Source organism: Ictalurus punctatus, chromosome 10, assembly GCF_001660625.3.
Source record: "Ictalurus punctatus breed USDA103 chromosome 10, Coco_2.0, whole genome shotgun sequence".
In the NCBI taxonomy this organism is placed as follows: Eukaryota; Metazoa; Chordata; class Actinopteri; order Siluriformes; family Ictaluridae; genus Ictalurus; species Ictalurus punctatus.
Window position 1 is genome coordinate 21,342,937 of NC_030425.2, and position 13,044 is coordinate 21,355,980.

The 13,044-nt window shown below is 37.7% G+C and overlaps 1 protein-coding gene across 2 annotated transcripts in view; it reads right to left on the reverse strand.

The window, feature by feature from the left end:
- The window catches only part of pcsk6 (proprotein convertase subtilisin/kexin type 6), an 88,232-nt gene that overhangs the window by 20,441 nt on the left and 54,747 nt on the right, over positions 1–13,044 (reverse strand). Inside the window, exons 12-15 of one of the 2 annotated variants that reach the window (XM_017479017.3) lie at positions 11,371–11,559; positions 4,341–4,480; positions 1,682–1,855; positions 1,081–1,183 (exon numbers count right to left, since the gene is read on the reverse strand). In XM_017479017.3, coding sequence (XP_017334506.1) covers positions 1,081–1,183; positions 1,682–1,855; positions 4,341–4,480; positions 11,371–11,559 — 606 coding nt within the window. Of the gene's footprint in view, positions 1–1,080; positions 1,184–1,675; positions 1,856–4,340; positions 4,481–11,370; positions 11,560–13,044 lie in introns of both variants that reach the window. The other variant, XM_017479016.3, reaches the window with a different exon arrangement.

A 13,044-nucleotide genomic window follows, 5' to 3' on the forward strand; every position in this document is an offset into this window, starting at 1 on the left:
TGTGGGGCATCCTCAAATGGAAGGTGGAGGAGCACAAGGTCTCTAACATCCACCAGCTCCGTGATGTCGTCATGGAGGAGTGGAAGAGGACTCCAGTGGCAACCTGTGAAGCTCTGGTGAACTCCATGCCCAAGAGGGCAGTGCTGGAAAATAATGGTGGCCACACAAAATATTGACACTTTGGGCCCAATTTGGACATTTTCACTTAGGATTGTACTCACTTTTGTTGCCAGCGGTTTAGATATTAATGGCTGTGTGTTGAGTTATTTTGAGGGGACAGCAAATTTACACTGTTATACAAGCTGTACACTCACTGCTTTACATTGTAGCAAAGTGTCATTTATTCAGTGTTGTCACATGAAAAGATATAATCAAATACTTGCACAAAAATGTGAGGGGTGTACTCACTTTTGTGAGATACTGTATATATAATAAACCTAGCCATATAAATGAAACAGAAAGTACTGGGAGAGCAGTGAAATACTAGAATGCTTATTAAAGCTGGAAACACAAGGTCGTCTGATGAAAAACAAAAAGCGGCTTCTCTACGGATTTTAAGTTTGACTGTGGGAATAATGGGAATAAAGCATTCAATAAATGCTCTCTCTCTCTGTGGTCTTAAATCATGACTGCCAAGAAACTCCATTAAGCAGTTTAAAAACCAACAGATTTATTTAAACAAGACGCTTAAGAAGTCAATATTAATTCTATCAAATAATGTAGATCTAAAATCCTCCCTGTGAGAAAAAAAAACACACAAAGGAGTGAATCGAATTCTGACGATTATGAAGGTTAGCATAAGTCTAACTCTCACCATGTGCCTGAGAGGGAAATTATTAATCATTAGAGCTGTATCTATCAATTATTTAGGTTTATGAATATTTTGCCCAAAGTTTTTGATATTCTATAAGGAATAGAAGAGCTGAAATTTTACTTAGTAGATGACATTACTGTGGCTTTCTAAAATTTTCTATTAGAATGAAAAGTTCTTTTTACACCTGACTTAGAGCAAGTTTTCTCAGTGAATCTATAGTGAGTCAATAGTACATCGCTCAAATGAAGTAATTATATGTGTTTTACCTCCCAGTCTTCAGGCTGCCCAGGCTGAAGTGGATGCAGTTTAAGCAGTGGTCAGCATCAGGGCTATCACAGCCCTGATCACCACACTCATGATGGCAAGGCCCTGAAGGCATCATCACAGAAAAGAGCTTCATTCTTGTCCATTAGCAGCAAAAAATGTATGGCTATTAACCAAATTTAGATGTACTGCTTGTGGTAGCATCTATACAGACTTGACATTGCAAACTGACATCCAACTGTAGCTTTGTAAATGCAAATGATGTATTCTGTATTCACCAAAATCTAATACTTTTGCAATTAACAGATTACCTGTAAATATACTCACTAATGTAAGTAGCATCTCCTTTCTCAAACACAAATGTTAACTGTTGTAGGCTCAGTGGAAAATAATGTTCTCATATAATTATCTAAGCAGGAGTTTTGATTTATAATTAACTGGATGAAAAAAGATCAATCAAATACTGTATTACGCTTAAAGCAAAATATCCAAAACAGACCAGATCAGATTTAATATGATTCATAATAACTACTTTCAGAGAGTTTCTGCCATCATTGGAGAGAATATGGGAGAATTATTAATCACAAGGAACATTACTTGTACCAGTGTACTCCTCCTCTTCCTCGTCTTCATGTTGGAGGGCTGTGCTGAGTGAAGGCTCAGGAATTTTAACACTGGGAATCTCCAGCATTCGAGCACGAGAGTGTTGAGAACCGTGAGACTGGTAGGGGTGCTCGGATGTGCCGTAGAGAATCAGTGTCCACTCCTTTAGCTTACCTGAGAAAGCCACCAAGAGAGACAGAGATAGAGACATAGCAAGGAGGATGGGGTTCAGGAGAAAAGATAAAGGAAAAAGATAGTCATGATATAGGCTAGTGCCCAAACTACACCCTGTGGGCAATTTCTGTTTGGGCGACAGCCTGTAAGCCGCTACAGAATAAAATAAGCGTTAGTCCGCTATAACAAAAGAACCTTTATTTATTTTCTGTTCAAGTCTTCAGCCGGTGCTTAAATCTCCTCTTTTATTAATCTACGATATGTGCTTTAGATAGGGATGCAAACTCATCAGGGGTGAAAAAGGTGACAAAGAACCGAGACACCTCACACACTGCTCTACTGAGTGCGCTACAGGAATGCTAGCTCAATCGGTAGACAATGTAAGGTAATAATATAGAGGAAATAATGTAAGAAAGTAATGTAGTGGGACATCAGTTCAGGGTACTTTAAAGAAAAACTGTCATTCTCATGAGTTCATTAACCATGTGACCCTGTCCAAAGACTGTCCTCTTAGACACCCCCAACACCCCCCCAAACCCCCGTTTCAAAAACTCATCTAGACAAATCAGATCTAGATGCATCAGAATAATGACCAATTTTGGATCCAAAATGGCGAATTTTGCCGAAAGGTGACAAGTTTGCATCCCTGTTTAGTTAATGTCACGGCAAAAGTCCCCGGTGTGAAAAGTATGGACACCCCTGATAAGGGAAAATCAAAAACACACCAAATGCCTTCAGCTTCAGCGAATGAAATTCGATAGATCATCAGATACAGAAAGATGACACTGACATGCAACTTAACAGACTGATAAAAGGATGGATCTTTGAGCAGACAAGGAATAAATATAAATGAAAATCTTATGTGTTTTCCAAGCCAAGATGGATGTATTGATGGACCTTCCAACCCTGAAGAGGAGTAATACATAGTTTCTAGTGGGGGCAAGGGGTTGGGTGTATGAAAAGAATTTTTCAGTATCGTCATCACTTGCATAAGGTTGAAGCTTGACTGCACATATACACAGGCATTTACAGTAATCACAGAGCACTTTTGGTGGGTGGGGCTCTGGTGGTAACTGCAAATCCTGTATATACTCACACTCCAGTTTCTACTGCTTCTACTACCTCCTAATTATCATTACCAGAAAAATTATTTGCGAAATGTTAGATCTTACTCTTCTTTTTATGTCTATTTTTATTTCTCTTTTGGCCAAAAAAGTGCCATTTTTGACTATTTTCAGGCAAATGTTTTGATAGAATCACTAATAAATATAGGTAAGTGATGTTAACTACACTCAGCAAAAAAAAAGTCCTCTCACATTCAACTGCTTTTATTTTCAGAAAGTTTTTACCTGTGTGAACATGTGTAAATATTTGTAACATTCAACAACTGAGACATAAGCTGAACAAGTTTCACAGATATTTGACGAACAGAAATGGAATAATGAGTCCCGGGGGGGGGGGTTTGTCAGTTCTTGCTGTGAGATGTTACTCCACTCCTCCCCCAAGGCATTTACAAGTTCTCCATCACGTCTGGGGGGACACACGGTTACATGTAATTTTCCACTGCAAGGACGATCAGCTGTCCTTCCTGTCTCCCTGTAGCACTGTCTTAGGTGTCTTACATTACAGACATTGCAGTTTATTGCTCTGGACACATCTGCAGTCCTCATGCCTCCCTGCAGCAGGTCTATGGCATGTTCACGCAGGTGAGCAGGAACCCTAGACATCTTTCTTCTGGTGTTTTTCAGAGTCAGTAGAAAGGTCTGTTTAGTGTCCTAAGTTACTGTAACTGTGACCTTAATCGCCTACCGCCTGTAAACTGTTCATGTCTTAAGGACTGTTCCACCGGTGAATGTGTAATAATTGTTTATGGTTCACTGAACAAGCATGAAAAACATTGTTTAAACCCTTTCCAATAAAGATCCGTAAAGCTTATTTTGATTTTCCACAATTATCTTTAAAATACAGTCTCCTGAGAAAAGGGACATTTCTTTTTTTGCTGAGTATATATACTTGTTTAATGTTATGTAGGTTGAACATATATTCTACATTCTATTTCACATTTACCTTGAAGAAAGCAAGGGTCAGTGCATCAGTGCACCTTTCAAACAGGAAAATTGAGACCAGATGAGAGATTACACATAATGTGAGATGAAATGAAAGGGGCTTCTATGGTGTCAGTTAATATCAAAGAGTTTAAAACAATAGTTTAAAAGTTTGCAGATCTGCCCAGACCCTTCAGCGATTCTTGTCTTCATTGCTTGATCTGAATGTTTTAAAAGCAGTGTATCACAGACACTGAAAGACTGTGGCAGGAAAAGTACTCAGACACAGTTGCTTAAGAGTCACTCAGGAAAACATTTTCTATCATAACGTTGGTTAAATGAAGAGATTTGGTCTCTCATTTCCAGAGAAACACACAGAAACACATATCTCAACAGTCTCTCAAAAGCTAGGATAGAGCTGTAATCTTTATAGTCCTTACCTAGAACCTCGAGGTTGCTGCGGAGCTGTGAGGGTGAGTCAGATATCTCCAGGGTCCATGTGCCTTCCGCCCGCTCTCCCCAGCAGTGCACCGTCATGAACTCCCAGTTCCTGAAGCCCTCATTAGAGTTATCAAACAACCTGCAACACAGCCGGAGAGGGATCCGAAAATAGAAGGAAACAGGTTATTGAAGAAAAAACACAATGTGGATTTATGTTTTTCTTTGCTGGAAGCTGTTCCCTTGACTAATAATCATAGATATCAGCACTGAGACCAATAATGTATTCTAACAAAACAAGAGAACAAAGAAAAAGCAAATCACAACATTTTTGTACCTGTTGATATTACAACCTCTAAAAGATTTCACTCAGAAAGACCTGATGAGGTGCTTCTGCTCTGTTCACTCTGTTTAATTAGTCATTTCAGCTGACTATGAAGCTGTCACTGTGCATTAAGTGCCAGATGAACTGTTCATACTGTAGCTGATGTCAGCTGTGTAGCTGAATTCTTTTATTGTCATGAACCATTTTCCAAAATGCACTGCACGTGTTTCCGTACATGGCAACAACATATCATCAACAGAATGACTCAAAGAAAGAGCAGACAGAAGGCTAGAATGGTTAGGCTCTAACCAATATCATATGTTCCTATTTTTATTTCATGTCTACATGTCTAATTGTATAGAATCTGAATTTATAAAATTGTTTTTAAAAAAAACAACTTTTACAGTTTAAAAAGTTCAATTACATTTTGAAAAACTTAATTGCTTTCAATCAGAGTTTGTAACTGTTATAAAAAAATATCCTCAATGTCTTAGAAGAATATACTGTGACATAATTTATCACATTATTGATTTTATATTATGATATTTCCCGTCCCTGATCATAGGCTTTGGTCGCATTCAATAAGCAATTGTGAACAAGATTTTAAAAACTGTACAGTGTATACCAGGTTTAAGAATGATGTTAGGACTGGATAAAAATTGTGTGTTAGATGAACATGAATATGTCTGTGTGACATATTGCTTCACCTCATAGGCGTAACTTTTACTGGGGACACTAGGGATGCGGTTTGAAAGTGTAGCCTGTTAAAAATAGTTTACATAATAGCTTGTGATAGAAACAGATCCAAATGTTTCTACAAAATGTTTCTCAGCATGCTGCCTGTAATAAAATAATATTCCTCACATCTAGACGTCTATAAATGTCCAGGCCACAAATTCGTTTCTAGCAGGTTTCCTTTGGCGCAAACCCAGAAGTTTGCATCACACATGGTGATATGATCACACTATTGAATCATTTATTTATTTATGAAAAACAACAATCAGTGAAACACTCTGCTGGTTTTAGTCATCATTATACTGTAATCCAATTGAACCCTTTCTAGCAGTACACTGGCATGTACATCACCTTATCAGACATTTTCAATCAGTATGAACAAATGAATTATTTTATTGCCACAGGCCTGTTATAGTATCAGGATACTGTTGGGTTTCTGTGTGTAGCGTATTGTGTGACTGTATTTAACTGTATACTGTAAAAAACTGCCACAATTATAACATTATTATTATTGTTATATCCCCACCAATTATAACAGATTAAAGCCCTGAGTGTCTACTTTCATATGAGCCATTAACCATGACTGTGGAGTGTGACATCACCAATAAATTCGATGCTGAACACGGGCACTCCATTTTTTGGCTATAAAGAGATTATGCTCTTGGTTTACTTTCACTTTTCCTTGCGATGAAAACCATTACAATTCAATTCTTCCAAAAGATCTATCCTTCTTGATTAAGCATTTAAAAAAAAACAACTGCCGTGTATTTATTCAAAGGCTGGTTAAAATGAAAGTTCATCTGTGAGAAGCTTCAGTGCAATTGGTCTGGTTTCTAACTGATCAGGTTGGAGTTTTTTTGTTTGTTTGTTTACTTAGTCAGCATTCTTGTACTTTTAACCAGCACTTTTCAAAATAGTTTTTTGTGCTTCACCTCCAAATTTAGAATGGTAGATAGTGCATCTAAACATACAAATGAGCTTGCGCTAACTGCTTTGCCCAATTTTATGCATTGTTAGCACATCAGCATTTCTGATTGAAGCACTCACAGAATCTGTCCCTGAAAAAAGAGGTGAAAGCACTCAGAACAAAAGTAACTTGTTTCCAGCAAGCTCCATTCAGTGAGCTGCCAATAGCCAAAAATAACTCTGTTTTGTACTCAGACTGTCACACTGCTGTGCAAAACTAACACTAATGCACTTTACTAATGTACACAAATCATTAGTTTTCACCCTCTGCATCTGTTCAGCATGCTGGATCTTAAACAAACTTCAGGTGTTATCTCCTCAAACAAAATATACAGCAGATGAAATTCAAAGACTCGTGGTGTTTCTGGGGTTGTAGTGAACTTAGATCAAAGAAAACTATGTCTGTTTTTACACTGGGCCTAATTAGTAGTTTGAAAAAGGTCTACAGTTTCTAAAGCTGGCGCTCCAGGCTGCTCACAAATGAGCTGTACACAAATCTCTCGTATTCTCAGCTCACACACACACACACACACACACACACACACACACACACAAACTACACATGCTATTAAGGGATACTCTTTCTCTACAGGTCACTAGGACACAGTGAGTTTACATTTTTCGTAGCATTCATTTTAAATAAGCAGAAATTAACATCTACAAAGGAATAACACATGCAATAAGTGATATGAGCTCGAACATACAGGAACACATTGCATACTTTTTGGTTCTGTTTTTTATTTAAAACATGATGTGCTGCATTTTTTCTACAAAACATTGCTTTCAACAAGGTTGAAGATGCTTGTAGGCAGTGCTGGATGTAACGCCTTTTTCTGATAGCAGTAATGTAATGTATTACATTTTAAATTTATGTAATCTGATTACAGTTACTGATGTCAATAAAATAAAATAAAAAAATCATTTGCGTGACAAATTTATTGTTAAAAAAAACAATACTAAGTAAAATGCATTTGAAAATAAATCATGTTTTGCACCGAAGATTTGTTGTTTAGCCTCGAATAATTCTCCACTTGGAGCGGTTTGTCACTACATAACTGAGCGCCAGTAAAAGAAGACAGCCTGTAATTTTATATCTTCAATGAGCGGAGGCGAGACCAATCAGACAAGGTTTACAGGAAAATACGTAGAAACACTCGTGTCTAATTGGCTGACAGTCTCCCAATTCTGCCAAATGCTAACTCACACAGTCAGTGTGAGGACAGTGGATATATGCCAATTTTTTTTTTTAAACCAGTAAATGGGCTGAACCTGAAACAGTAACATCCTCTGATGCTGAGCAGGAAAACAAGGTGTGTAAATGTCTATATGAGTTCCAGTTTACGTGAAGATGATATGAGCAGAGCATAAGGAAAGATAATGTACTTTGCATGGCTCTGTAGCAGCTAAACCCATACAGTGATAGTTTAGTTGTCCCTCCTCTTGGCTAGCGACACCAAACTAGCCTAGTTAGAAAAGTTTTATATTTTATCTGTCTGGTAGTCCTACAACCAGTGACAACACCCGAGGCAGGTTTTATGACAAATCCAACTTTTTCTGATCATGTCATACATTGGCATGCCAATAAAAAAATCACTGAAAGAACTATGAGTTTTAATTTGTAGTAGGTTTTGAAAGCAACGTGAAAGTAAAATAATTAATAATCTGATTGCTTTTTACATGCAGTAATCAGTAATGTAACCAGATTACAATTTTAAAGTAGGAATTAGTCATCTGTATTGGATTCCTTTTTTGGAGTAACTTACCCAACACTGTTTGTAGGTGATCTTGGTCTGCTCCTCTATGCAGAACATTGAAAGCTTGTATATATTTTTAGGTTTGTATATGTGGACTTCCCTCTTTACACCACATGCTTTGTGTAGGGTTCAAATCTAGAAACATAGATTTTGTGTTTCTTTGACCATTTCTGTGTTGTTTTGAGAGCATGTTTGGCTCATCATCTTGTATAAAGCTCTACTTGTGGCCATGCCTGAACCTCCTGGCAGAGGCAACCAGATTTTGGCCTCAAATATCCTTAGTGAAATAATAATGCTATCAGTCTTCACAAGAGCCCCTGAACCATCAGCAAGAAAACAGCCTCAAAGCATCACAGATCCTCCTCCATATTTTACAGTGGTGTATCAGCTGGTTATGCTCGTGTGCAGTCCTCTTTTGCCTCCAAACATGCTGATTTGGCCTCATCTAACAACGACCGCTAATTGTAGTTCTAATGACACTTGGTGACATTCAGGCACTGCATTTTGTGAGATGCTTTCGGGAAAGGCTTCCCGCAACCCGTCAACAGCTTGTTTGTGAAGTGCCGTTTAACAGCTGATCTAGAAACTTGACACCCACGGGAATCAGTGAAACTGCAATTAAAAAAAAATTATAATAACCTCTTTGAGATCTTTTTTTCCCCTCCTTTACTTTCATCATCCAAACTGTGTGGGGGTACACAGTGCTTATGGTTCCAATTCCTTCTAAATGTCCAACTCTTTCAGTCTTGTTAATTGTGATTAACAGTATATTATCTGCTTGTGTATTTTTTTCATATCCATTACTGGATCTTTGTTGTGTCAACAATGATTTGCCTCTTTTGTGTTTAACGTACTTTTTTCCCCAATAATGATGACTGACAAAAGGATTTAACATGCGTGCAACCACATACTTATACCCAGGGTAACAGGACATGAATAAAGATAACAGAATTTATTTAAAATGGTATTTTAAGCATGTATTTTCTTCAGTGATATAAGTAATTTTGGCATACATTTTGGTCCAAAAGTGTGCGACCACATTGAAAATCAACATTCTGCACTATTTCTAGGCCCCTATTTAAATGTAAGCAAATATGATATTGAACTTGTTGACTGTTTTGTACAAAAGGACAGATCTTCCTCATGCCTAATGTCATCTATTGAAGCATGTGTTCAGACAACACTGGACTTTGGATTTGATCTAAATGGATCAAAAGGTTTTGCACAAACTTGTGGAGTCCATGCCAGCTCGAGTGCACACTGTCATTAAAGCAAAAAGGGGATGTACCAAATACTAAGAAACTCTGAAATTCATGTAAATATTTCAAAGATTCTACTTTTCACTCGTTATTGTCAATAATATCATTTGTAATGAAAATCGCTGTGTTAAATTAGAAAAGAATGTAAAATATAAGCATTTTCGATAGTGGTCTCAGACTTTTGCACCCCCACTGTATATATTTTGAGAGAAAATACTATTATTTAAACAAGTATTCCTAATGAGAATGATTATTAATTGGTTAAAAGATAAATAGTTTCTGTTATTTTTGGAGCGTTAATATGAATTTTATACAATCATTTTCTGTTTACTTTCATAAAAGGTGCAAAGAATTCTGGAGGGCAGAGAATCGAATGCAAATTTAGTGTCACATGAAAAAATGCTCTGGGCTGTAAATAAGAACATCACGCCATACCCTGTGGTGAGATTGTGGCCAAACGAGCGATCACTAATAAATAGACACGAATCACCAGGAGCACCATTAGCTTGTCATCCCTTGCTACATTTGTTATTTCTAAAGTGATCTCTTTGGGGGAGATAACTGCACAAAGGAGGAATTTGACATGTCTCTGTGGTCCTGTGAAGTAAATAATGAGTGGAAGTGTCACAACAAAAAAGCTCAGCTAGGAGCTATAAGGACAGCAGGATATTGAGGCAGCCATTCGAAGTTGACTTGTGTCATTATCATCAGTGGAAGGACAAAGTCACACAGCGCTTTTCATTCCTTCAGCCACTTGTATTGCAATGTAGGAGCCAGCATATTTATCCTGATGTACAAAAAATGATAAAAGATCTAACAACACAATCAAAATAGTCTGTTGTGTGAGTGACAAATAAAAAGGAGTGTGTGTTTTAGCCCTGATGGGCTACCAGAATATCAGTGTCCCGCATAGTTCATAACTGTATCCAGTGACAGTTAAGAGAACACCAAGCCAAGAGATGATGTCAGACAGCACCACAAGAAGTGAAGGGAAGTTGAAAACCATGTGAATGAGTTACATCTGACAGGATCTACATCATAATCTCTAAGCCTGAATAGACACTCTGAATATAATGGAAGTAAGAGGAAAAGGTTTCAACGTCTGACATTGTAAGAGAGAGTGTGAGCGAAGCCAGGACAAAAATACAGTGCAAAACGTGTAGCTTATAGCTTATGTGAGCCTAGAAGGATTAAAGATGCTATATATGATTTAGTAGATACTAAGCACAATATTTCACAGCTCTGGATTTGTTAGGGAAAAAGTATATAACTCACTGAGAACAGCCTCCAGATTTGCACATGACTGAATGCATCCAAGACTGTATATGCCTGGTGGCCTGGGAAAACCCTTCATATGGTCAAATGTGGACATTTTCTGCTATATATACTTCTGTAGACTTTACTGAAGCAACAATGTTTCCCTTTTGCATGTATCTCAACCACAACTTAATTCTAGCATTTAAATATCTGGTCATCCCCAAAAAGTGAAGATTTATGTCTTTTTATTAGGTCATGTTGACATTTGAAAACTTCGTCCACACAGAGTGTGTATGTGCATTTCTCTGTTTTGATGATGATGTGATTGTGCAGGAGCATCATGGACATTTTGACAGTTGGAAACAGATCAAAGCCGGAATTGATTAGGATTCAAAGCGTGAGAAAAGCACACTAGGACGACTGAATGTTTTAGCCCTGCGTCTGTTAAACTAGTTGCTTTCTCAGCATGATTTCTTCAGGCAGACGCTAAAGGCAATGCTAGAAAGCAGACATTATAAATATAAATAATAAATAAATAATATTTTGGTCTGATATAGTGAGTAGTCACGATGTCATGGTATATTATTGGCAAAACATGATTTTTCATCATTTCTGGTTGTTTTCCAGAATTCAGCCACAGCGAAATCGGACAGGTTTTCACAGACCACCACACACATTTTGTTATAATTAAACCATATTTGGCTAGTTAAAGTGTATGTATGACTAATGTACTCACCTTTTGGCCAGGAGCTGGGAGCGTGTTCCTGATGGAGAGACAAGACTGATCTCCAGGTCTCCTCTGCGTGGGTGAATGATCAGCACCCGTACAACTACATGCTCCAGGAAGGCTATATGTTGTTCTGGTTGCCCGCTGCAGCCCGTGCTACTCATAGTGACATTTAGCTTCTGCTCTGGCCGGATGTACCTGCAGTGAGGAAGAGAGGTTCCTGAAATGTGCAGTAACTCTTGCTTTTTTGTGTACACTTGCATTTTCCTGTTCTGTATGCAATTATCTTTAACTAAAGAGCTTTAATCTTACTGTACATAAACTTGTCAAAACATACTGCTGTATTTATTTGGAACGTACATTTCCTAACTCGCATAGTATTTTAAAATGCGTTATATTCATGTTCTATGCACCTTCCTAGCTCTACACTCAGAGGAGGCTTGTCCAGAGCCCCATCATTTATATCACATATTCAACACACATTAGTCTTTATTCCCAACTTCATACAATCAAAATTATGCCTTTTGCATGACCAACTATTAAAAAAATATATGTTGCTATTTGACAGTTATAATCCAATTTCCCATTGATTTGCTTGCCTTTCTAGATCCTGTACAATCCCCATGTACATGCTGCACAATCATGGGGCAGAGTATTCACTGCTCCACTTAGCTTCTATACTGTTTTTATTACACCTAGTGGTCAAACATGGGAACTACAACAAGCACTCCTAGAGGCCCATTGGTGTACGTATTATGCTGCCCCATGCTCAGAGGAGAAGAAGCGGACAAAAGAGTTAATGGGGTTGCCAGCTTGTACTAGCTTAAAAATACTTGAAAAATGTGTATCACAGTGACCTTGTTTCCCAGACAAAGACTGTAAAAATGTTCCCCATTTTCTTGGTCTAGTTTCAAGTCTTCTGTCTTCTAGATTTTTAGACGTAGTTGGGCTAGAAATTTTGAAACCTTGCAACCTTGGTTAACTGTCTTAGCTCTACTGTGTTCATCACACACAGGAATCACACCCGCTGTATCAAACATAATTAAACAAAGACAGCTAGACCGTACGTGACTGTTGTCGGCTCTCAATTGCTTACTACAGGGTTACTCTAAAAATTCATTACATAGTAAGATAAGCCAAGTGTGATAGCCCTTGTCTACTGTTGTTCCGCCCCACCAAAATCTATGGTGATTAGCCACTGCTGTCTACATTGTTACTATTATCACCAGCACCAAAACAGATTAATAGGCATAATACATAATGGCACTTGCTGAAAAACATATCAGCTTCTTATTTTCTGGACAAGTCATAGCTGATTAAAATATACAATGTCCATATCTTTTACCTTCTAATGACTGAAGTACTATAGACTGGAAGCAGGGATTCTACCATTAAAGTGAACATTTAGATCAAAATCACCAGAACATTAAAAGGAGAAAAGTTTCCTGTACTAAATCAAGGCAAAATTTAGTAAAGAAATATCAAAGAGAACAAGTAACACATAACCCTGGGCTTAGTACAGCAGAAATGTAAGAAACAACTAGAAACATAAATCATTATTACCATCTATGCTTGGTTGTGTTGCACAGCTCATTAAGTTCCAGTTGTGCTCATCATTTTCAGACAGTTTGGGACTTATTTGAGTCCAAAGTGTTGTTTTTTGTGAGCATCATCATTTCAATG